The sequence below is a fragment of the Babylonia areolata genome, chromosome 5 (assembly GCF_041734735.1).
Source record: "Babylonia areolata isolate BAREFJ2019XMU chromosome 5, ASM4173473v1, whole genome shotgun sequence".
In the NCBI taxonomy this organism is placed as follows: domain Eukaryota; kingdom Metazoa; phylum Mollusca; class Gastropoda; order Neogastropoda; family Buccinidae; genus Babylonia; species Babylonia areolata.
This window is the reverse complement of record NC_134880.1, coordinates 4676189-4703229: the sequence shown is the minus strand read 5'-3', so window position 1 is coordinate 4703229 and position 27041 is coordinate 4676189. Positions and strand designations below refer to the sequence as shown.

The 27041-nt window shown below is 40.7% G+C and overlaps 3 protein-coding genes across 4 annotated transcripts in view; 1 reads left to right on the top strand and 2 right to left on the bottom strand.

Annotated features, from left to right (window-relative positions):
- Positions 1–1830: 1830 nt before the first annotated feature.
- Positions 1831–3597, bottom strand: LOC143281883 (iron-sulfur cluster co-chaperone protein HscB-like). Its single transcript, XM_076587158.1, has 2 exons — positions 3028–3597; positions 1831–2202 (listed from the first exon to the last, which is right to left on the bottom strand). The coding sequence occupies exons 1-2, from the start codon at positions 3586–3588 to the stop codon at positions 1831–1833; spliced, it is 933 nt and encodes a 310-aa protein (XP_076443273.1). The 5' UTR covers positions 3589–3597.
- A 151-nt stretch (positions 3598–3748) lies between these two features.
- LOC143282325 (U6 snRNA-associated Sm-like protein LSm6) lies at positions 3749–10001 on the top strand. Its single transcript, XM_076587929.1, has 4 exons — positions 3749–3881; positions 5496–5626; positions 7453–7566; positions 8892–10001. Exons 2-4 carry the CDS (start codon positions 5536–5538, stop codon positions 8924–8926), a joined length of 240 nt encoding a protein of 79 aa, XP_076444044.1. The 5' UTR covers positions 3749–3881; positions 5496–5535; the 3' UTR covers positions 8927–10001.
- A 5090-nt stretch (positions 10002–15091) lies between these two features.
- Positions 15092–27041, bottom strand: part of LOC143281882 (serine/threonine-protein kinase ATR-like) — a 153259-nt gene continuing 141309 nt past the window's right edge. For both annotated transcript variants that reach the window (XM_076587156.1, XM_076587157.1), the window contains exons 68-71: positions 23185–23270; positions 21267–21369; positions 20450–20563; positions 15092–19314 (exon numbers count right to left, since the gene is read on the bottom strand). In XM_076587156.1, coding sequence (XP_076443271.1) covers positions 19255–19314; positions 20450–20563; positions 21267–21369; positions 23185–23270 — 363 coding nt within the window. In that variant the 3' untranslated portion in view covers positions 15092–19254. The remainder of the gene's footprint in view (positions 19315–20449; positions 20564–21266; positions 21370–23184; positions 23271–27041) is intronic.

Genomic DNA, 27041 nt, shown 5'->3' with positions numbered 1-27041 from the left:
ATTGTGTTGTGTTGTAGTATACCATTCTTTATCACAACAGATTAAAAAAAAATAATAAAAATAATTCACTGTGTTTATTCAGGCTGCTCTCTCAAGGAGTATATGTCGCTACAGCGTAGTCATCATGCTTTTTTCCTTTTTTCTGCCTGTAAATGTATTTGTTTTTTCAATCAACCCTTTTTGTTGACATGAGTTATGGTTATTTTATGTGCGCTATGTGCATGCTATGCATGGAACCACTGTTTATCATCTCATCCAAAGGACTAGCACCCAAACTACCTCTCAAGGTCTAGTGGGGGGCGTGGAGGGGAATACTGGTGAGCATGGGATTTGATCTGATCCAATGTGCTCAGATTCTCTCACTGCCTTGGCCGACACGTTAGTTTCAGTTTCAGTTTCACTTTCTCAAGGAGGCGTCACTGCGTTCGGACAAATCCATACACGCTACACCACATCTGTTGAGCAGATGCCTGACCAGCAGCATAACCCAACGTGCTTAGTCAGGCCTTGAGTGCATGCTTACATATTTGTGTACCTATGAAAGTGGATTTCATTTTACGTAATTTCGCCAGAGGACAACACTCTCGTTGCCATGGGTTCTTTTTCAGTGCGCCAAGTGCGTGCTGCACACGGGACCTCGGTTTATCGTCTCATCCGAAAGACTAGACGCTCAGTTTGATTTTCCAGTCAAACTTAGGAGAAAGGTTACCACTTGGCCATCACTTCATGGGTATGGGTGTGTAAGTGAGGGATGAGGAATTAGAGGTGTGGGGATAATATAATTGAAAATATTATGGAAGACTGAGCAGCAGCAAAAATCATTTCAAAGAAATAAGTTCTGCAACGGTTTTACACTTAATCCAATGATTTGCCTCCTATATATATTCTGCTGGATTCCAGTGTACATAACATTTCTCTTTTGATTTTTTTGGTTTCAAGGCAGCGGGGAAAATGATGATAATGATCTCCAAGCCTACACAGTGGTCATGACTTCCCCAGGCCCCCTTCTCCACCAGTTTCACATACACACTCACACAGCAACTTTCTTTGTGATAATGCTGGTCAATCTGAACATACACATATACACTCTTGATTCATGACAACCTGGCCAGACTATATCAACATGGGGTGTTCCATTGACATGATGATAAACAACACACATTGACACACACACATGTTTTCTGCAAACTATTTCTAATTAGCCCTAGAAAGTTAAAACAAAATTTCAGAAACACCAAGAGTTAACACTACTAACTGTGGTCATAATGCAGATCCCTCCCCCATTCCAGCCCTCTCCCCTCACACACATATTTACACAAGCATGCACATAGTACATACACCACACACTGATTTCTCTTCACCCTTCTATGAAGTGGGAGCAGACAGTAAATAACCTGATGCTGCATATGAATCTGTGCTGGTCGTGGAAAAAGTAATGGGTCAATCAATCAGCACAGCAAATCAACATTAAACTCTTTCTGAGCTCTCATTCTTGATCATTCACACACTCTCTCAAATCAACTCCAAGAAAAACAATAACAAGAGAGTGGAAGATAATGTATAAACTTGAACAACACTAATTTACTGAAGACATTCATGTGGGCACCTTCTTTGGGTCTGCTTTATTTCTAACAATTCTGGTGAGCCTTGCATATACATGCAGCAGTTAACATAAGATTCTTTTTCTTCATGATATTGATACTCATAGTACTATTCATTTTGTCCATGTATCATTGTATCACACACACACACACACCAAAGAAAAACAAAAACAAAATGAACATTGCAGACAGCTCTGAAAAGGTAAACCAACCATTTTCTTCACAACTGTTACATCTTGCTCCTGTAAAAGCTCTTCACCTTCGACTCCACATTCACATAATACTTGAGCCTGACGGCGATGTCGCGAGCTGTGTCATAGTCCTGTTCAGCAAAGGCATGGGACATCAGTTCCGTGTTCTGCTGTATCTTGGAGGAGATGTCCTCTTCAATCTCCTTGATGTCCTCTGTGGAGCTTTCCCCGATGCGTTCATTCAGGTCCAGGACCTCCATGAGGAACTCAGGGTCCATGCTGGTGCTGCCCTCCTCGATGACGTAGCCATGCAGCTCCAACAGGTACAGGGCCCGAGGCAGAGGCTTCAGCAGGGTGAAGTACGCCTTGTTCAGCAGCGATGACTGCTCCTCCGCCAGAGACTGCTCTGTCTGACAACACAGATTATCATCATTATATATTGTACTATCAACATCTTCATCATTATGACAATCATCATGCCAGTATTACAACAATGATTAAAAACCAAACAACAACAACAACAAAAAACAACATCAATATCACTTTTTTTTTCTTAAAAAATTTTTTTTTTACAATATTATCCATGGTTTTTAGAACATCAACTGTACATTTCATTCAGTATTTCTTTATAGTACAAAAAAGTATATAGATCAATAACATATGTATAAGAAATAAATTTCATTCAATACACAGAACTATGCACATTGTTAAAAACAATGCTAATGTATATTACGCTGTATACTTGAAGACTTTGGTTCAGTAACAGTAAAATACAAACACACACACACACAACAAAAACAAAGCCAAAGCCAACAACAAGAGTGGCTCAACTCTGAGTGTGACAAAGACTGATTACACTTTATTTACAGATTCAGATAATTTCTAACAAAAATATGTTCTGCTACATGATGTGCATAACTGTAAATACTGTGCTATGGCATTTATGCCCCCTCTACCTGCATATATATGATATTTTAGTCCGTGTGTGTGTGCGTGCGTGCGTGCGTGTGTGTGTGTGAGAGAGAGAGAGAGAGAGTGCATACAATGTATACTCACACATTGTGTTCATGTGCACACACAAAACATATATATATATATATGTGTGTGTGTGTGTGTGTGTGTGTGTGTGTGTGTGTGACTGTGTGTGTGCGTGCATACATGCAAGTGCATACTTTGATACATCTGAGCACATCTACGGAAATTGATCATTCCATATATTGTGTAATGCAAGGTACCTCTGATTTTTGATTGAACTTGTCTGGGTGAAGATGCTTTTGCAAGTGCTTGTACACTTCACTCAGTTTCTTCACGTCCAGGTCAAACGCTTCGTCCACACCAAGCAGAGTAAAGAAAGTCACTTTGCCAGCAGGTTTTTGAACCACCCCACAGACACAGAAAAACAATTCTGTGAGGGGGTCGGTTTCTCTTCCGCAATTCCAGCACTTCCTGCATGCACCAGAATCGTTTTCCGATTCTTCACTTTGCCAGACTGGTGTTGTGAAGATAGCACGTTGTGGCAAAGCCGAATAAGGTCGAATAACACCGAAAGGGAATGCTGTCGTTGCAGACGAAATTCTATCCGACAGAATGCGATGCCCTGTGCTCTTCAGTGATTTTTCCAGTGATGTCAAGGAAAATGGCATCTGCGTACGCTTGGATTTTGTTATGGATGGCGCTGGTTCCTGTACTGATATATGACATGATCTGCTGGTCTGCTTGAAACGACTAGAAAGAATTCGGGTACACAAGGTCACATTCTTTAGTTTCGATGCCAGCAACTCCATGGGAGCCGCCATTTTGGAGGATGTCATTTGATCACTAAAACATGGATTGAATGGGTTTTTGTATCTGGATTATAAAACTAGAAATATGCCATAATGTACAAATAAATAGCATTTAAAAAGAAAAGATATGATTGACATAACATACATATCAAGTTTGTTTATTCTTCAACCGAAAGAAGATCACATATATAATATTAATATAAGTTCGTTCTCATCGCTATTAAATCTAAACTTCAATCCACCTCGCAGCAGACCGGAAACGCGCAAAACGTGTGTTGAATTGAGTCGGAGTTCTGTCGATCAAGGCAAGTACTTTTGTTTTACATGTGCACGCCTTTTAGTTTTAGTTTTATTGCTTGATCATTTTTTTGACTTGTATTAATATCCCCATTTTCCACCTTCTGTCTCTGATATTCAATAGCTAGGTTATCCCCTTCCTGTCTAGAGTAATGGACTCACAAACCAGTGACCAAACCACAAATGCGTAAAGTCGTAGGAACAACGAACAGGCAAATAAGCCTCAATCGTTGATCAAGTCAAGTCAAGTATCTGCCCTGTTTCTTTCTCAATCTTCCCGACAGCTGTCTTCACACACACTCACACACGCATCTCTTCTCCCTCTCTTTCATTCTTCCAATGACAATAATGAACACACTGATAGCCTTATGGTTTGGTGTATTTGCGCATACACATATTTTGTATGCTTATAATTATTTTGTTCATTTTTGTATTTATTAACTAAACATAAATGATTATGATGTCATCTCTCTCTCTCTCTCTCTCTCTCTCTCTCTCTCTCTCTCTCTCAGAGTCTCTCTCTGTCGAGAGCTCAGTATCTCAAACTCTCTGTCGGTTAGAGAGAACTACAATATTGTTTAACAAGCATTATTTTTCTGTTTTTGTTACTCAAATTTTATTGCTCAAACATTATCTTGAAATATTAGTTTTTAAGTCTTGTACTTGTAGTTGTAGTTGTACAATTATTCTCTCTCTGTTTTTCACACTCTCTGTCTCTCACTCTCTCCTTAAATTCTTTCACCTCTCATTCTCGTCTAGCGATGCAGTGACGTCAAATTACTGTTCATGTAACCATCATACGACTTGAAATGTGTATGCTGTACTGATATAATGATTTTCCCACTATGTTTTATTTTACTGTTTGCCCTTTGAGGGCTTGATCAGTTGATGATACAAAGAAGGCATTGTCTTGCTTATACTATTTTTTTTTTTAGTTTAACGATCTCACACTCTGTACATGCTTAGATAACTAACTTGTGTAAGAATTACAACACACACACACACACACACACACACACACACACACACACACACTCAAGTGCATACTGTCTCTCTCTCTCTCTCAGACACACACACACACACACACACACACACACAGAGTGACTAAGTCACTGATGCAGAAGGACGAAGGGAGCATTTCCACAGAGTGGAAAGCCTGTGGCCAGATCCTACCTCAGTACCTGTGGTTAAATTTGTGGGTTCAAATGGGAATTCTGGGTCCACACTCTTTTGAAGCTTCTTTGGGAATATTGCTCAAATTTCCAAACGTGTTCATTTATTCACACTTGACTCACTCGTCCCAGACTTCCAATTCGAGACCATAACACCAACTTGACATATTGTAGGTAAGAGCTTTCTGCTTAGTCAAATGGAATACTCAGTTGCCTCTGTATCCGTTAAGTGTAACACTCTTGTCATGCTCAGTGACAACCATTTGCCTTCAGAATTTTTGTTATGGTAAGTAATTATTTTAGTTAATAAATTCTAGCTTACAAACCATGTGGAGTGAAGGAGTGACATTTGACAACACATTTCCACTTTTAGTTGTACACAAGGACTGAAACAGTAGTAGATTTAGTTTTTACTGTCTCCTCCTCCACTATTTTTCATCTGATTTCCAGAATTCAGCTGGTGGTTAGTGCAGTAAAAGCAGCAGTCAACATGAGCAAGAAACAGACACCAAGTGACTTCCTCAAGCTGATTATTGGCAGGCCGGTCATGGTCAAACTCAACTCTGGTGTGGATTATCGAGGTAATGATAACTGACAAGTAAATTTCCGTTGTGTATTTTGAATGCTTGTTTTTGTGTGTTAATGCCTCATCATTGTGTGCCCTTATGAATGGTGTTATGCTCTATTATAAAGCACATTTGTTTAGATCAAGTTGACATGTTAAGTATCTGGTGGTATAAAACTATTATTATACTTATAGTATCAAACGCTATTGTGACTGCCCTTACCTCTGTCTTATCTGGTAAGCCTGCCAGCCTGAGCCCGCCTTCAAGAAACTTCAACTCCCCCCCCCCAAACCCCCTCCCTAACTCAAGAGTCTAGATTGTCAGTGTCATTGTGTAGCATCACACTTTCTGTGTCCACATGTTTTTAATTTTTTGTTGTTGTTTTTTGGTATCATTATTATTATTATTATTCAGATTTAAGTATTTTCTTTTTCTTTTCTTTTTTTCCAACACATAATTTTGTCAGTCATCTCTTTGATTTCTCATTCCACCCAAAAGACTAGGTTAGTTAACCTTTCCCGTACGTCGCCTAAAATTTTGCGCGCCGTACATCGTGGGTGTGCAGAAACCCATGGTTTCTAAGAAGGAATGACCCCTCGCTGTACGTCGTGGGTGTGCAGGCACCCATGGTTTCTGTGTACGAACTAACCCTTCGCTGTACGTCGTGGGTGTGCAGGCACCCATGGTTTCTGTGTACGAACTAACCCTTCGCTGTACGTCGTGGGTGTGCAGGCACCCATGGTTTCTGTGTACGAACTAACCCTTCGCTGTACGTCGTGGGTGTGCAGGCACCCATGGTTTCTGTGTACGAACTAACCCTTCGCTGTACGTCGTGGGTGTGTAGGCACCCATGTTTTCACTGAAGAAATAAGACCTTGCCGTACGTCGTGGGTGCACAGTAACCCACACCTGTCCGTAAAGCAAATTTGACTTTTCTTCAGCAGACTTGCATGCGCAGTTTCCACTTGTGCGTGTAGGCTATTTACTCCAGTGCTTGACCAGGCGCATTGTGAATAAGTTTTGCCCGTGAGAAGAGAGTGTTGTTTTCTCTACTTTGAACAGATTAGGATAAGAATAAAATTTCTATATCAACTATCTTTCTTTTTTTAGCCATAGTCGGGTTTTCTCTACTTTGAACAGATTAGGATAAGAATAAAATTTCTATATCAACTAGATTTTAGATCAATTGATTTCAGACTTACAAAAATATCCAGTTCTTAGAAAGGCACTTTAATTCCAACTAGATAAAAAGCTATCAATCAGTTGCTCCCGATCATTCTCTACAAGAAAAACAGTTCATTCAATATTGTTGAAGATATCTAGTGCAATAAATATTGTTTTCTGAAATTAGTTACAACTTTAGAGTAAAACTTAGCGCAGACTTGAACCGGGATACGATCAACAAAAGACAAGGTCACTCTGATCTCTCTCTGTAGCGAGCCCAAGTGACGTCACGTCGACAACGCGTGGCGCGCAAGCTTTGCATGGGTGGCTCCACACCCACGACGTACGGCGTGCAAGGTTTATTCTTTGGGAGTATGGGTGTCGTCACACCCACGATGTACTGGGACATTAATTGATTAATAACTTCTTTGTTTATGTATAAAAGAAAATAATGTTCAGTGGATATGTAGTAAACTATATTATGGACAAAGTCATGAAATTATGTGGAAGTGGCTTCAATATTACTTGAATTACAGAGCAAAAACACTTGTCTGGGTGATTTCACACCCACGACGTACGGGAAAGGTTAATATCTGTACAGTAAAATGACTGTGATTTTACCAGTTGAATAGACTATTGTTTTATCAGCAAGATGATAAGACGTGACTGTGTTCCAGGTGTGTTGGCGTGTCTGGATGGCTACATGAACATAGCACTGGAACAGACAGAAGAGTATGTCAATGGTCAGCTCAAAAACAAATATGGTGATGCCTTCATCAGAGGAAACAATGGTAAACAACGAAAACAACCATTGTGTGTGGATGGATGGAGTTGGAGGAAGGGTGTTGATGGGAGAGGGGTGTAGTGTGTGTGTGTGTGTGTGAAAGAGAGAGAGAGAGAGAGAGATTTCATTATTCAGATATCAGCTGCTTTTTGTTTTTTTAACACATAATTGTGCCTGTCAGCTCTTTTATAGACTTGAGTTTTGTGCATGTGCCAAAGTGCACTGTTCACAGGACCTTTGATTTTCTCATTCCATCCAAAACACTTGGTTAGATTACATCTGTACACTGTTTTGTCAGTAAAGTGATTGATGATTTTACCAGTCAGACAGACTAGTGTTTTATCAGCAAGGTGATTAGATGTGACTGTGTTCCAGTTGACTGTTGATGGGAGAGGGTTGAAATGTGTGAGACACAGAGAGAGAGGGATGGAGGGAGAGAGAGAGAGAGAGTGTATATATATATATATATATCTGAGAGAGTGAGTGTTAGGTTTTTTCTCCCCCATTAATGTTAAGATTAATATTGCATCTAACAACCTGCATTGTACTTCTAGGTCATGTGTTTCAAGTATAATTTCTTTTTAAGGTAGTTGTAGTAAATCACATGTTGCAGTACCTCAGGTTCATTGTAGCAGTGACGTCGTGAGAACAGGTGAACCATTATCACACCTCAGAAGAAGGGCAAAGTATGAAGTGCACTTGGACCTCAGGATGCTTTTACACCGTTTTCTGTCACATCACTTACAATTCTTATCGATAATTTATGTCGATTATATGTTATACTGAAGCCACTGGTTTAGGAGTATCAGTATCAGAATCAGTAGCTCAAGGAGGCGTCACTGCGTTTGGACAAATCCATATACGCTACACCACATCTGCCAAGCAGATGCCTGACCAGCAGCGTAACCCAACGTGCTTGGTCAGGCCTTGAGAGAAAAAAAAAAGAAAAAAAAAGATAATAATAATTATTTTAAAAAAAAAAGATAATAATTAAAAAAGAAAAAAAAGAAAGAGAAAATAAATTAAAAATAATAATAAAAAAAAACACAAAAAAAACTGGTTTAGGAAAAACAAAATAATTATGGATCTGGTGACTGAATGTGAAATAATTAGACACTGCATACGTTGCAGTATTCAGTATTGTGATTTATTTGAATGTACTACAACTTCAATTTAACTCGCCATGTCAGCGCTATTGATTTTGATCAGAAATGACCCGCTCCCCCAGGTTTTATGTACTTGGAAGCATGGATTGTGTTATAAATGCAGATGTCAACAGATTTCAGGAATAGTTTCAAAAGTCTGTAATTTCTGTTCTGATGTGCCTTTCAGTGTTGTACATCAGCACGCAGAAGAGAGGCCGATGAGAGATGGGAGTGAGGTGGGCAGACAATGGGTGAGGCCAGCAGAGGAAAAAACAGCCGATGAAGGAAGCCAAGGACAGCAGCCAACAGCTCACTGTCCGGAGGGTATGACTGGGTGGATGGATGATTCAGATTGGTGTGTGTGCGGTTCATTGACATGGATGATGGGTGGTGTATGTGTTGGGTGTCAGGAAACTGACAAAAATGGGAGATGTGAAGATGCCTGCAGGTTTGTAGGATGTTTATAGTCCCCAGATATGACCTGTTCGTCAGTCTATGTGGATGTAGGACTTTTCTACTTTCTTTTTCTTTGTTTTTTGCCTGTTTTTGATCCACATCTCAATGTTGTTTACGACTAGTTTACCCGAGTCTTAATACTTCAGCTAATTCAAATTAGTAAAATACTTCAAATATCGAAAATGAGAAGAAATTTAGGCATTTGTTACTCTGTTTAAAGCCTCCCCCCAAACATACAAAATGATAAAAAAAAAAAATTGAATATCACTATCAGCAGCTTTGGTTATTTGTATCACATTTTCCTTTACATGGTCATTTGTGGCAAGTTTAACAAACACCAGTCTCCTATTATCATGAAGTCAGCAGTTATGTGCTGTGGTGAAAAACCTATATTGTGCAGAGATACTTTATATTCTGAATTGTGCACTGTATGTGTTGGTCTGCTTCTGAAATAATAATAAGTAGCATTGGATTTCAACAAAAAAATAATACAATGTTTCATTGTTGTACTGAACTTGTCTCTAAAAGTTCCTTCGTCTTGATGGACATGAATGTTGTGGTTTTAATCCAGTTCATTGTTTTCTTTGTCTTCTTCAGAAGAAAGGATGAAAGAACTTGTCATTGTCATGATACAGGAAACGATTCATTTTGATATTTTCTTCAACTCAGCGGAGAGATCATTTTCATTTTTAAAAGTAAAAATTTCAGTGCTGCTCTTCATCAAATACTGTTTTTCAGTAGCTTGGAGACAGAGCTGAAGCAATCATGATTCATGTCACTGTTTGACTGAAATTTTGTTTTGTTTTTTGCATTGCTTTAGAAATAAAAGTTGGTCATTGTTCTTTATGTGTGGAAGTGACTTTATGAGAGACGAGACTGATGTCTTTAATTTTTTTGTTTCAAACCCAGAAGTCTGTCACTCACATCAGAGAACAGAATTGAAGGCTGCTGAAAAAGTTGTTCTCTATGTATTTCCTGAAAACATGTCACTGGGACAAAATCTTCAAAAACAGAATGCACTGCTGGAGAAGGTGCTCTTCATCTATGTCCAGTAAACATGTCTCTTGTAGTTGAAGGAAGTGATATCTTTCCTTTGAACACACACACACACACACTGATGCACTAGTCTATTTGTAACAAATGCAACCACGAACAGGTACAAGGCCTTTGTTCTGAAACATTAATAGTCGTGCCACAGGATGCCAGTGCTTGCTTTCAATGTACACTGTGTTCAATTATAGTTGTAATATGCTGGGGCATGGGTGTTTCGTGATGTATGGCAATGGTGTGAAAGCCTTGAAACAGGCTGAGGAGTTCAGTTTCAAGGAGGCATCAAAATGTGTGGACTGATAATGTGACAACACACCTGCTGTTCTTCACATAAACCCTAGGTATTGATCAGGCCTTGAGGGCCTGCCCTGGTTCCTGTGAAACATTGACATATAAAAGGGAAAATAATTGGGAAAGTAATGTAAAGTGAAAGATACGTAGGTGGCATATTTTAGAACTGAAACTTTTTTTTTTTTTTTTTTTTTAAGGTTCAGGAATACTGAACAGCTTTTCAATGGACCAGTGGCTCTCAGTCTCCAGTGTGCTCCAAATTTGTTTTTAATTTTTTTTTTAAATTTATTTATTTTACTTTTTTGCTGTCCCATCTTCTGCCCAGTTTCAGTGGAATTACTCCCACAGCGCTTGTTCTGATTCTCCCACCCTCACAATGTATTGCATTATGTAATTTCTCTTTTGTCACAACAAATTCCTCTTTAAAAATTGAGGCTGCTCACCGCTACAGTGCTGTGTCACCCATATTTTTTTCTTTTTCCTGACTGCAAGTGTACATCTGTTTTACTATCTACATGGATTTTTCACAGAATGTTGCTAGGTACAACACTTTTTGTTTCCATGGCTTCTTTTACATGCATTAAATGCATGCTATACATGGGACCTCGGTTTGGTTTACCACATCATCTGAATGACTGTACTGACGCACCAGGATTTATCTGTCTCAATCACAGCACCAGCAGTCCACACATACAGGGTGTTAAACAGACATTGGTCATGGCCTCAGTAAACCCCAAGATATATTTAAAAAAATGTATAATTGAGACTTTCCTTATTTGCATTCATGTTCATAATTCGTGATGATGAAATTTCTTGCTGAAGAAAGTTTGTGAAGCATGTTTGCTTTATTTACCACACGCATGAGAACACAAGAAGTTGTGTTCTGTAAGCTTTGCAACAGGAACAGAAAAAAGAAGTTAATTATCCCCTTCACACACACCTCTCTCTACACACACGAACTGATTTGTTTGTGGGCTGTGACTGTCACGTTCACAGGTATATATGAGTGGGATTTTTTGTTAACATTTTTTTAAAAATTATTTAAAAAAAAAAAAAAAAAATCCCCACCTTGTAGGCAGTCATGGTCCATTTCCACAGGGGGTATCTGTATTTGTATTATTTTTTTTATCACAACAGATTTCTCTGTGTGAAATTTGGGCTGCTCTCCCCAGGGAGAGCGCGTTGCTACACTACAGCACCACCCATTTTTTATATATTTTTTCCTGCATGCAGTTTTATTTGTTTTTCCTATCGATATGGATTTTTCTACAGAATTTTGCCAGGAACAACCCTTTTGTTGCCGTGGGTTCTTTTACGTGCGCTAAGTGCATGCTGCACACGGGACCTCGGTTTATCGTCTCATCCGAATGACTAGTGTCCAGACCAGCACTCAAGGTCTAGTGGAGGGGGAGAAAATATCGGCGGCTGAACCATGATTTGAACCAGCACGCTCAGATTCTCTCGCTTCCTAGGTGGACGGGTTACCTCTAGGCCATCACAGAGACGCATGCTGGGTAAGTTCTTGTTTCCATAACCCACCGAACACTGACATGGATTACAGAATCTTTAACGAGCGTATTTCATCTTCTGCATGGGTATGCACATGAAGGGGGTTCAGATATAAGCATGTCTGCACATCTGATGACCTGGAAAATTGGAAAAATTTCAACCCTTTACCAGGCTCCATGACCAGGATCTGAACGAGGGACTCTCACATTGAAAGTCCATGACTTAACCACTCTGCTGTTGACTCGTTGATGCACAGACTGGCACTGCCTTTCATAATCATACAAAGGAATTAAAATTGGCATGCTTTTTCACAGTTCACTCAAGTGAAGTTTTGATTTTTGGCTTCCGTGTGTTTACACACAACATGAGTCAAAGTAATAAATAACAGTGTTTTGGCTGTCTGTGTGAGTGGGTGTATACGTGTGTGTGTCCATGGTACATATTCATTTCCTCCAGAAAAAATTTATAGTCTCTTGAAAGAATAATTTGCCTAAAAATAGGGGGGGGAGGGGAATCAGTTCTTTCCACACATTCCAATTATAATGACATTGCACTTCCGTGAAGAACACAAAATACTTTTGAATATTTCTTTCATATTTTTCTTTCATATTTGCAAAACACACTGATTAAAAGTTGTTTTATCATTTTTCATTCAAACGGGGACTTCTTTTGCTCAGTGTGCAAGTTAATTTGGCACACACACAGAGCTCTCAAATGCACCAAAATTATGCTTTGCAATGGGACGTTAATCTAAATTATATTATGCTCATCCAAAACCTTACATTTAAAAAAAAAAAAAAAGGTGACTTTGGCATTGAAATGCTTTGTTTTACACTCAGTTTGACGGTCTTACACTATCTACATTCACCCAAGTGGCCTTTTTCAGAAAATATATTGTGCACAATGCAAAAAATATTCAATACTATGCATGTGCAATTCTTTCAGTAACTTACTGTTTTGGCTTGTTTGCATTTAGATGTAATGACATACAAATCATGGACAGAACACACAGAATGACGCTTACCACACCATCAAAGTGTTTACTGCATATGAATGTAAGAGGATACTTAATTAATCAGACTGAACATAACACAAATTTTAGACATGTTAACGGCATGCAGAAATCTTGGAATAATATCTTTCGGTATTGTGCTTTCAATCAATAATGCACAATGACATATTACTGATAGGATGTCAAGGAGGCCATTTAAATCTGTTCAGAGAAATATTTGTGAGCAGGCCTCAAATCTTATAAATGTCCCTGAACAACCATGAAAAATCAACAAATCTGATTTTCATACCACAATAAGTTATATCAAGTCGCTCTGTGCTTATGCTGAGGGAGATGACTCTGGCATGTCTGCTAACTTTGCACTGAAAGAAAAAACTGTACTAACCTTTTTGTCATTGTGTCTATTCATAGACCTGAATTTCGCACAAACTTCATGGAGAAACTTATCTTTCACACATAGGAGCGAAACTTTTTACTTCCGCATGCGAATTTCACTAATCTTTGGACAGATCCCCTCTCTGCCAAGGCAGAGTTTGATGAGATCCCAGAGGCAGAACCAGGTCTATGATTAGAGCACACAGCTCCCTTGTACATCGTATGTAGTTTTAGAAGAGATCGCTATCAAACCAGGCTCTTTGATCAGCTTCTTGAGAGCTTCAAAATGTTGTCCACCCAAAACTGATGTTTCCTCAGTTCTTCACATTTCTTCCATGGGAAGAAAACTGTATTCAAAATTACTGCCTACATCTCTCTTTTTCATATTTTCTCCCATTTCCCAATAGTGTATGAAAATTCAAATTAACCATTAACTCATTCAACCCTGCGCCCGCCTGAGAGGCATGCACTACTGATTGCCGTTCTCTGCCTCAGCCCACCTGACAGGCATGTGAAGAAGCCCGTTTATTTAAACTGGTTTGTCAGCTCATTATTACGCATTTAACTGCTATGAAAAGGAAGTAACTCCAACTTAACTTCCTTCCTCACTTGCACGTGAAGTTTTCTGCATCGATATGGTAAAATGTCAAAGGCTTAATGCGCAGTAAGTGCTCAGTGAAATTATGATGGACTCTTGCAGTGAGTTCGACCCATATAATGACGATTTGTCTCATAATTCATCCAAAATTTCTTGGGAAAGTGAAGATGAAATTAGCAAATGGTCAAGACAAAGTGGCGGACATTTCAATCAGGAAGATAGCCCACAACCTTCAACATTGACAGAAGCTGACATTTTACTATTTCTGTTTTTGATTTTCTGTTGTAAGTGAACTATTGCATCCCTTGTCTTGAGACTTCAGCAATGTGTGTCTAAATTATATTTCAGTCATTATCAGAAGTTTGGTAGCTATTAGTTGAGCAGTTGCTATAAATCTGTGCCTGAAGTGAAGCACCCCTTCCCGTTGATACAGCCAGGCCAAAACATGCCAGGCTGGGGGGACTGCACAGGTAGAAGACCTTACAGGGCTGAAAGGGTTAACACCACAAGCCAAAATACATTAGTTTACACAAACATTATATATATATATATATATATATATATATATATTTGTGTGTGTGTGTACAGTGTGTTCATCAGTATCTGTGTGTTTGTTTATCACTACCAATTTTCTCCCTCTCCCGAAAGTAAAATATTGCGTGATAGCAATCTTTTTCCAAGGCAAGAAATCTATTTCATGTACCCTCTAGGGGTACAGAAACATTATTACACATCACTGTCTTTAACACACACGCAAAACATACACATCACTGTCTTTAACACACACGCAGCACACATACACATCACTGTCTTTAACACACACACAGCACACATACACATCACTGTCTTTAACACACACGCAGCACACATACACATCACTGTCTTTAACACACACGCAGCACACATACACATCACTGTCTTTAACACACACACAGCACACATACACATCACTGTCTTTAACACACACGCAACACACATACACATCACTGTCTTTAACACACATGCAGCACACATACACATCACTGTCTTTAACACACACACAGCACACATACACATCACTGTCTTTAACACATACACATCACTGTCTTTAACACACACACAGCACACATACACATCACTGTCTTTAACACACACGCAGCACACATACACATCACTGTCTTTAACACACACGCAGCACACATATACATCACTGTCTTTAACACACACACAGCACACATACACATCACTGTCTTTAACACACACACAGCACACATACACATCACTGTCTTTAACACACACGCAACACACATACACATCACTGTCTTTAACACACAGGCAGCACACATACACATCACTGTCTTTAACACACACACAGCACACATATACATCACTGTCTTTAACACACAGGCAGCACACATACACATCACTGTCTTTAACACACAGGCAGCACACATACACATCACTGTCTTTAACACACACACGCAGCACACATGCACATCACTGTCTTTAACACACACGCAGCACACATACACATCACTGTCTTTAACACACACACGCAGCACACATGCACATCACTGTCTTTAACACACACGCAGCACACATACACATCACTGTTTTTAACACACACACAGACGGGCGCAATAGCCGAGTGGTTAAAGCGTTGGACTGTCAATCTGAGAGTCCCGGGTTTGAATCACGGTGACGGCGCCTGGTGGGTAAAGGGTGGAGATTTTTACGATCTCCCAGGTCAACAAATGTGCACACCCCCGAAAACGGAGTATGGCTGCCTACATGGCGGGGTAAAAACGGTCATACACGTAAAAGCCCACTCGTGTGCATTCGAGTGAATGCAGAAGAAGAAGAAGAAGAACACACACACAGCACACATATACATCACTGTCTTTAACACACACGCAAAACACATACACATCACTGTCTTTAACACACAGGCAGCACACATACACATCACTGTCTTTAACACACAGGCAGCACACATACACATCACTGTCTTTAACACACACGCAGCACACATACACATCACTGTTTTTAAAACACACATGCAGCACACATACACATCACTGTCTTTAACACACACATGCAGCACACATACACATCACTGTCTTTAACACACACACGCAGCACACATGCACATCACTGTCTTGAACACACACACAGCACGCATACACATCACTGTCTTTAACACACACACAGCACACATACCACAACTACCTTATTGTGAGTTGAAAGCTCTGCCTCTTTTTGTTTTGTTTTAAACCAACAGTATTGATAAATATTGCCAAACAGTAACATGAATCTGTACCAAACATGTCAGGATTAACAGAATTTCCAGATCACTGGTGTAACAAACCCTAGAGGAAGACCACACACAAACTGCAAAAAACAAAAAAACCCAAAACAACCTGAATTGAACAAAATGAACTCCGCTTTGCTCAAACACACACATACAAAACCAAACTGCAATAAAAAAAATCAGCTGTATTGAACACATGAGCTCAGTGTTGTTCAAGGTGCCCATACTGTTTTTGAAAATATATACAAAACCTGTCTTTGATTCAAACTGTGATTCAGCCAAATCAGGAACTGGTAGTGGTAAACATGAACAAAATCTGACTGGTAGAAATGCGTGCCATCTTTACACTGAATAACCCTACAGTTCTGAAAATTACTCATTTTGACGAGAGGGTTGACAGTGTGGATTTCAGGCCAGCCCCCTTCATAAACATTAATTCCTTGACTGCAGAACCCTAGCGAAATCAAATCAATTTGACACAGTCTGAAGTGCAGCTAGTGTTCTTTGTGTACTTACCAATGATTGCACTGTTTGTGTGGGAAAAAAAAAAAAAACATTCCTGAGGTAAAGTCCAACAAAGAATGGTTACTGACATCCTGACCTGTAAGATGCCTTGGACTCATCTCAGCAAAGTGACCACCCTTCACTGCCAAGCATCCTTGTCAGCAGCAGTCAAGGAACTAAGATCTTGTGTCACCTCTGTAAATCCACTGCAGTGTGACACTAAGGCTACGTTCACACTAAGCCCAGCAAGTTGCTGACAGCCAGTCGCTATCAGCTTGACACAGCAACATACTTCAGTCACACACAGCCAGTTGCTAACATCTCGTCGCCCTCAGCTTGACACAGCAACATACTTCAGTCACACACAGCCAGTTGTTGACAACTAGTCATCATCAGCTTGACAAAGCAACATACTTCAGTCACACACAGCCAGTTGCTGACACCTAGTCGCTATCAGCTTGACAAAGCAACACACTTCAGTCAGACACAGCTAGTCGCTATCAGCTTGACACAGCAACATACTTCAGTCAGACACAGCCAGTTGCTGTCAGCTAGTCGCTATCAGCTTGACACAGCAACATACTTCAGTCACACACAGCCAGTTGTTGTCACCTAGTCGCCACCAGCTTGACAAAGCAACACACTTCAGTCGGACACAGCCAGTTGCTGACAGCTAGTCGCCACCAGCTTGACACAGCAACACACTTCAGTCGGACACAGCCAGTTGCTGACAGCTAGTCGCCACCAGCTTGACACAGCAACACACTTCATTCACACACAGCCAGTTGCTGTCAGCTAGATACAATACGATGCTCAACTGACAGATGAAATGAATATTCCTGGGATTCATTATAATAGTATCATCGAAGAGTCCCATCCCCTGGATCAGCCATCCATGTGATCTTTGTACAGGAGACATCAAACAGCTGGCTGGCTGGTGACCAGTGTGAACACCTATCGCCAGCATCCATGGCCACAAAGTGCAAAATGATGTGCACAAAATTCCTGGCCAGCTGCTGTCAGCAACTGGCTTGGCTTAATGTGAACAAAGCTTTACTCTAAACAGTAATGGAACAACAGGGAATCTTCCATAATAAAACAAATAACGCAATTTCTAAATTCTTGCCCATCAAAATTAAAACAACATATCGTAAATTACCATTCAAGAATGATCAAAAAACATAATGAAATGTTCTCTCTTTAGTCATAACAAGTAACATGATCATAATAATAAAATATCAGACTTATATGGCGCAAACTCCTCATATAATGGGATGTAAGTGCCTCACATCAAACGATCCAACAGTTCATAATAACATACCTCCACACATGAAAAAAAACAACACATATGTATATCTATGTACACCAAGACAATACTACAAATTGCAGATATGATCACACACACACACACACATGCACACACACACACATGCACACACACACACATGCACACACATGCACACAGACACACGCACAAAGCATTCATGAGCAGTGCAGCTGTTATTCTGTGGTCTCAAGACTCACGTTCCCAACTACATCCACAGCTAACAACAACAAACCACTGTGGAACAGAGGAGACAAAAAAGAACAGGAAAATGGTGCACTCTCTTGCAGTGAGGCATATTTAGAATGGCACCATGTTGTCATCCTGACATTTGTCAACTAACCTTAACTTTAAGATCATGATATGACTGCTAAGGACTACCAGTCAGCAGTTCTATAATACTTCCACAGTAACAAGTTGTTTTTTTCCAGTTGTCATACTGTGACCTTGACCAAAAGAATTAGAAAACAACAACATCACAGTGGATACTCATGTGAGCAAGGATCGCAGGTATTAAGGCACACTACCCAGTTTACTTCAAAACACACTGCTTGTTCACTTTTAAGGTATGTCTTTCATTCACACAGAGGCAAGACTCAACCGTGCCACAGGTTGTAGCGCTCCCGTCAGTCACTGACTTGTTTCTGTCAACAGGATGTGTCTCCTCCTGTCTGGCAGATTGTTTCTGAACTGTTCAGTGAAGACTGGAGAACACTTTTTGTGTTCTGAGATCACTCATGTCTCCACAGTGCTGTGTCTATGGTCCACAGTGCTGTGTGTGTCTATGGTCCACAGTGCTGTGTGTGTCTATGGTCCACAGTGCTGTGTCTATGGTCCACAGTGTTGTGTGTGTCTATGGTCCACAGTGCTGTGTGTGTCTATGGTCCACAGTGCTGTGTCTATGGTCCACAGTGCTGTGTGTGTCTATGGTCCACAGTGCTGTGTCTATGGTCCACAGTGCTGTGTGTGTCTATGGTCCACAGTGCTGTGTCTATGGTCCACAGTGCTGTGTGTGTCTATGGTCCACAGTGCTGTGTGTGTCTATGGTCCACAGTGCTGTGTGTGTCTATGGTCCACAGTACTGTGTCTATGGCACTGCTTTCTCCAGGGACAGGAAGGCATCAGGGTGCAGCCAGGCCACTCACATGTAGGCTGCCCAGCCAATGTACATCTGGCACAAGTTGTGCTCATTTGTCGCTTCCTGAAAGAAAGAAACAGTCATGAAAATACATAATTTCATAAATAAACAAACACACAAAAAGAAAACTTAAATTGTTCATCTGTCAATATCTTTCAATACGCCCTGTAATCCCAACAATCATGAAAATAAGGAATTCAATAAATTAACAAACATACCAAACATATCTGATAATGAATACATTTCAACATATATTGAAATACTGTAGCAGTTAGTTCCCTCCCCTTATGACTTACAAATATGTAGGAATGTGGGAACTGTTTTAATGAGAAATTTTTATGTCTGAGCAATGCTCAGTGAGGGCTCAGGGAGTTAAAAAAAAAAAATCAATGTTTCAGCTGAAGAGTTGCTGTTATTCAGTGGGTTACAAATGATAGCTGTGTTTTATCACTGTAAAAAAATGGAAGTGTATGTGCGAGAAAGTACCTGTGGTTATGTGTCATGCTCATGACACTGGCTGCACGCACTGCTGTTAGTCACAACAATCTGCATCATTTCACAATGCCCCCAGTGATCCCTCATTTTTGTGTGGGTTTTTTTGTTGTTGTGAATTCTGTTTTCCTAAGAAGACTGTTCCATCTGTATATTTTTGCATCTGTATTTTTTTGCTTTTTTGTCACAACAGATTCCTCTGTGTGAAATTCGGGCTGCTCTCCCCAGGGAGAGCGCGTCACTACACTGAGAGCGCCACCCATTTTTTTTGCATTTTTCCCTGCTTGCAGTTGTTGTTTTTTTATTTGTTTTTCCTATCAAAGTGGATTTTTCTACAGAATTTTTGCCAGGAACAACCCTTTTGTTGCTGTGGGTTCTTTTACATGCGCTAAGCGCATGCTGCACACAGGACCTCAGTCTATCATCTCATCTGAATGACTAGCGTCCAGACCACCACTCAAGGTCTAGTGGAGGGGGAGAAAATATCAGCGGCTGAGCCGTGATTCGAACCAGCATGTTCAGATTCTTGCTTCCTGGGCGGATGTGTTACCTCTGGGCCATCACTCCACTCTTCATCACACTGGCTGCATACACTGCTGTTTGCCGAAAATTCACATCATTTCACCAAGCCCCCAACAACACTGTCAGCTCCCCAAGTGGTCCTTACGTTTTGCGAACACTGTATTTGCTAGGAAGGCTGTCTCACCTGTATGAGGTAGTTGACGTGACCCTCAATGGACAGCGGCAGTCCTCGGGGCTTGGTCTTGGACTTCAGGATTCCTCTCAGCCGATCCTCAATGTTTTGCACATGGTTCAACGCCTGACAACCAACAACTCCAAGTAATTTATTTTGCACAGAAAAACCATCAGAATACACATCTCGTTGCATCAAGACGTGAAGCTGTTTCACACTTCATTTGCAGTCTTTCTTCCAACAAGATCCATGTTTTTAAAAACAAGAGAGAGAGAGAAAAAAACAACAACAACAAAACCCCACAACTCCCGCACCCCACCCCACCCTGTGCCCACTTCCCTTCCCCTCCAAACCACAGAAGCCCACAAGAATCAATCTTTGTCAATGTTTCAACTTCATGTTTAAACAGCACATGACCACTTTTTCCTTCCTGTAGGAACCATGCATTTTTAGTCGACAGAAATCACTTTGTCTGTGGCTGCCAACATGGCAAGGTAACAACGGTCATGCATATTAACCCATTCAACCCAGGTGAGTTCACAGACATGGCAGGTTCCCCTGCCATCCTGATGCATAAAAATGAAGGAAATATACTGAAAATGTCAGTCTTTTCCCTCCAAATTGACACATGGGCACATAACCTGAAATTCTGTAGAACTTTGCTTGCGGTATATGGATATAAAGGAACATGTACACCATTCAATGAAATGAAGTTTGATGCCCGCCTGGCAATGCTTGGGCAAAATGTTGAAAGAGTTAAAGCCCACTGGTAGACACAAATGTGAGCTACATCCTACAAGTGCAGAAAATGAAAACACAGAAAAAAGACCTGTTCATTGGTGATTTCCCCAGTGTCTGTGGGGTTGGACCTCATGTCTCTGCTTGGCTTGCTCCACTCCACCAGGGGGTCGTAGATGAAGGGTTTCAGGATGCTGCACACAGCCAGCGTAAACTGTACACAGCGTTCACTGAAGTGAGACATACAGTGTATACTGTACACAGCGTTCACTGAAGTGAGACATACAGTGTATACTGTACACAGCGTTCACTGAAGTGAGACATACAGTGTATACTGTACACAGCGTTCACCGAAGTGAGACATACAGTGTATACTGTACACAGCGTTCACTGAAGTGAGACATACAGTGTATACTGTACACAGCATTCACTGAAGTGAGACATACAGTGTATACTGTACATAGCATTCACTGAAGTGAGACATACTGTGTATACTGTACATAGTTCACTGAAGTAAGATATACAGCATAAACTGTACACAGCGTTCACTGAAGTAAGACATACAGTGTATACTGTACACAGCGTTCACTGAAGTGAGACATACAGCGTAAACTGTACACAGCATTCACTGAAGTGAGACATACAGTGTATATTGTACATAGTTCACTGAAGTAAGACATACAGTGTATACTGTATATAGCGTTCACTGAAGTAAGACATACAGTGTATACTGTACACAGCGTTCACTGAAGTGAGACATACAGTGTATACTGTACACAGCGTTCACTGAAGTGAGACATACAGTGTATACTGTACACAGCGTTCACTGAAGTGAGACATACAGTGTATACTGTACATAGCATTCACTGAAATAAAACATACAGTGTATACTGTACACAGCGTTCACTGAGGTAAGATATACAGTGTATACTGTACATAATTCACTGAAGAAAGACAAACAGTGTATACTGTACATAGCGGTCACTGACGTAAGACATACAGTGTATACTGTACATAGGGTTCACTGAAGTAAGACATACAGTGTACACTGTACACAGCGTTCACTGAAGTGAGACATACAGTGTATACTGTACATAGTTCACTGAAGTAAGATATGCAATCTCTGTCTTCACAGCCGGTGTATTCAGTACATACAGCACACAATCTCTGTCTTTACAGCCGGTGTATTCAGTACATACAGCACACAATCTCTGTGTTCACAGCCAGTGTATTCAGTACATACAGCACACAATCTCTGTCTTCACAGCCGGTGTATTCAGTACATACAGCACACAATCTCTCTCTTCACAGCCGGTGTATTCTGTACATACAGCACACAATCTGTGTTCACAGCCGGTGTATTCAGTACATACAGCACACAATCTCTGTGTTCACAGCCTGTGTATTCTGTACATACAGCACACAATCTCTGTGTTCACAGCCAGTGTATTCAGTACATACAGCACACAATCTCTCTCTTCACAGCCAGTGTATTCAGTACATACAGCACACAATCTCTGTGTTCACAGCCGGTGTATTCAGTACATACAGCACACAATCTCTCTCTTCACAGCCAGTGTATTCTGTACATACAGCACACAATCTCTGTGTTCACAGCCGGTGTATTCAGTACATACAGCACACAATCTCTGTGTTCACAGCCAGTGTATTCTGTACATACAGCAATCTCTCTCTTCGCAGCTGGTGTATTCAGTACATACAGCACACAATCTCTGTGTTCACAGCCTGTGTATTCTGTACATACAGCACACAATCTCTTTCTTCACAGCCAGTGTATTCAGTACATACAGCACACAATCTCTCTCTTCACAGCCAGTGTATTCTGTACATACAGCAGACAATCTCTCTCTTCACAGCAAGGACGTTCCAAACACTCTCTTCAACTTGAAAGAGTTAAAAGTCCACAAGAAGTATTCGTTGCACTTCTGATTCAGGCCACATTGATTTCATTTCATGACGGGTAACAGTCACGGTGTTAAAGAGCTTACCTCATGAGAGAATCTGTCTGTGCCCGCACAACTCTCAGTGTCACCTCACAGGCTCTGCGGAAAATGCCTTCCACTCCCATAGGCCCCTGAAATATAACACATCATGAGAATACTGCATGGTATTGCCATGACATGTGCCTTCTCCACTCCCACAGGCCCCTGAAATATAACACATCATGAGAATACTGCATGGTATTGTCATGACATGTGCCTTCTCCACTCCCATAGGCCCCTGAAATATAACACATCATGAGAATAGCACACAGTGTCTACTCCACTCCCACAGGCCACTGAAATACAACATAAATCATGAGTTTACCGCATGGTTTTGTCATTACATATTTTTACTCCCTAAGGTCCCTAAAATATTACACACATAAGAATAATGCATGGTTTTGTCATTTCACAGTCTTAAATCCATCTTTGGCCAGAACTAAATACACATCATGAGAACAACACAAGGTTTTATCATTACATAGGTCTTCAATCCATCTCTGCCCTGAATTAAATACACATCATGAACACAACACAAGGTTTTATCATTACATAGGTCTTCAATCCATCTCTGCCCTGAATTAAATACACATCATGAACACAACACAAGGTTTTATCATTGCATAGGTCTTCAATCCATCTCTGCCCTGAATTAAATACACATCATGAGAACAACACATGGTTTTGTCATTACATAGGTCTTCAATCCATCTCTGCCCTGAATTAAATACACATCATGAACACAACACAAGGTTTTATCATTGCATAGGTCTTCAATCCATCTCTGCCCTGAATTAAATACACATCATGAACACAACACAAGGTTTTATCATTACATAGGTCTTCAATCCATCTCTGCCCTGAATTAAATACACATCATGAACACAACACATGGTTTTGTCATTACATAGGTCTTCAATCCATCTCTGCCCTGAATTAAATACACATCATGAACACAACACATGGTTTTATCATTGCATAGGTCTTCAATCCATCTCTGCCCTGAATTAAATACACATCATGAACACAACACAAGGTTTTATCATTACATAGGTCTTCAATCCATCTCTGTCCTGAATTAAATACACATCATGAACACAACACAAGGTTTCATCATTACATAGTCTTCAATCCATCTCTGCCCTGAATTAAATACACATCATGAACACAACACATGGTTTTATCATTACATAGTCTTCAATCCAGTCACAAAAGAAATCCTTGTGGTGCCTGGAAACTTCTCCATTACAAAAGTTTTTCTCAGCTTCTCAACGTTCAGTATGAAGAACCTACACTAATCTCACCAACAGTCTGTCCAAACCAGAGACAGAGAAAGACAAAGATCACCAACAGTCTGTCCAAACAAGAGACAGAGAAGACAAAGATCACCAACAGTCTGTCCAAACAAGAGACAGAGAAAGATCACCAACAGTCTGTCCAAACCAGAGACAGAGAAAGATCACCAACAGTCTGTCCAAACCAGAGACAGAGAAAGATCACCAACAGTCTGTCCAAACCAGAGACAGAGAAAGATCACCAACAGTCTGTCCAAACAAGAGACAGAGAAGACAAAGATCACCAACAGTCTGTCCAAACCAGAGACAGAGAAGACAAAGATCACCAACAGTCTGTCCAAACCAGAGACAGAGAAGACAAAGATCACCAACAGTCTGTCCAAACCAGAGACAGAGAAGACAAAGATCACCAACAGTCTGTCCAAACAGGAGACAGAGAAGACACAGATCACCAACAGTCTGTCCAAACAAGAGACAGAGAAAGACAAAGATCACCAACAGTCTGTCCAAACCAGAGACAGAGAAAGACAAAGATCACCAACAGTCTGTCCAAACCAGAGACAGAGAAAGATCACCAACAGTCTGTCCAAACCAGAGACAGAGAAAGATCACCAACAGTCTGTCCAAACAAGAGACAGAGAAAGATCACCAACAGTCTGTCCAAACAAGAGACAGAGAAAGATCACCAACAGTCTGTCCAAACAAGAGACAGAGAAAGATCACCAACAGTCTGTCCAAACCAGAGACAGAGAAGACAAAGATCACCAACAGTCTGTCCAAACCAGAGACAGAGAAAGACAAAGATCACCAACAGTCTGTCCAAACCAGAGACAGAGAAAGACACAGATCACCAACAGTCTGTCCAAACAAGAGACAGAGAAAGATCACCAACAGTCTGTCCAAACAAGAGACAGAGAAAGACACAGATCACCAGAAGTCTGTCCAAACCAGAGACAGAGAAAGACAAAGATCACCAACAGTCTGTCCAAACAAGACACAGATCACCAACAGTCTGTCCAAACCAGAGACAGAGAAAGACAAAGATCACCAACAGTCTGTCCAAACCAGAGACAGAGAAAGACAAAGATCACCAACAGTCTGTCCAAACAAGAGACAGAGAAAGACAAAGATCACCAACAGTCTGTCCAAACAAGAGACAGAGAAGACAAAGATCACCAACAGTCTGTCCAAACCAGAGACAGAGAAGACACAGATCACCAACAGTCTGTCCAAACCAGAGACAGAGAAGACACAGATCACCAACAGTCTGTCCGAACAAGAGACAGAGAAGACAAAGATCACCAACAGTCTGTCCAAACAAGAGACAGATCACCAACAGTCTGTCCAAACAGGAGACAGAGAAGACAAAGATCACCAACAGTCTGTCCGAACAAGAGACAGAGAAGACAAAGATCACCAACAGTCTGTCCAAACAAGAGACAGAGAAGACAAAGATCACCAACAGTCTGTCCAAACAAGAGACAGAGAAAGACAAAGATCACCAACAGTCTGTCCAAACCAGAGACAGAGAAGACAAAGATCACCAACAGTCTGTCCAAACAAGAGACAGAGAAAGATCACCAACAGTCTGTCCAAACAAGAGACAGAGAAAGACAAAGATCACCAACAGTCTGTCCAAACCAGAGACAGAGAAAGACACAGATCACCAACAGTCTGTCCAAACCAGAGACAGAGAAAGACAAAGATCACCAACAGTCTGTCCAAACAAGACACAGATCACCAACAGTCTGTCCAAACAAGAGGCAGAGAAGACAAAGATCACCAACAGTCTGTCCAAACCAGAGACAGAGAAAGACACAGATCACCAACAGTCTGTCCAAACAAGAGACAGAGAAAGACAAAGATCACCAACAGTCTGTCCAAACAAGAGACAGAGAAAGACACAGATCACCAACAGTCTGTCCAAACAAGAGGCAGAGAAGACACAGATCACCAACGTTTCAGCCGATGAACAAAAGTGGATCTGTCATATTTTTGTGCTGTCATTCATGCAAACATACAAAGACACAGGTATGTTGTTTGTTTTTTTACTTTGTTGTGTACCTTGTGAATGGAGAGAGTTATTACTCTTTACTATTTGTTTCTTTTAGTTATTTTCTCTTCTGAAGGTGAGATTTTAGTATTCTATGCGAATGGAAGCTATCCATTAGAGAATCTGGGAGCGGTGTTGGTGGCATGAAGGGGATCCCCAGACTGCCTCATGGCGAAAAGACAGTGACTATTAAGAGAAGGGCTATATCCTTAAAAGGTCAAAATGCATCAAGTGGACTTAGCGGACAATTAGTTCTGGAACTACACAGGCACATGAAAAGATAACGTTTTTATACTAGCACAATAGCTACATTAACTCACTCCAGACGAATGGTTTTCTCCCTTGTTTTCTCCCGTACACGACCCATTTGTTAGGGTTAGAAAAAAAATCACAAAAAATACAAAACACAAAGTAAATGAATGAAACTCCCTGTACTTGACCCACTGACCCCTCTCCTCATGTCGTGTGTACACCCGCCACCCCACCCCCTCCCTCTCTTCACAGCCCTCCAAAGC

Bases quoted from the DNA above. Each gene is read 5' to 3' on its own strand.
- LOC143281883 (XM_076587158.1), bottom strand. From the start codon at position 3,588: ATGGCGGCTCCCATGGAGTTGCTGGCATCGAAACTAAAGAATGTGACC. The intron at 2,203-3,027 runs GTACCTTGCATT...CTGTGTTGTCAG, and splicing joins AGTTCAATCAAAAATCAGAG to ACAGAGCAGTCTCTGGCGGA.
- LOC143282325 (XM_076587929.1), top strand. From the start codon at position 5,536: ATGAGCAAGAAACAGACACCAAGTGACTTCCTCAAGCTGATTATTGGC. The intron at 5,627-7,452 runs GTAATGATAACT...ACTGTGTTCCAG, and splicing joins CTCTGGTGTGGATTATCGAG to GTGTGTTGGCGTGTCTGGAT. The intron at 7,567-8,891 runs GTAAACAACGAA...TGTGCCTTTCAG, and splicing joins CTTCATCAGAGGAAACAATG to TGTTGTACATCAGCACGCAG.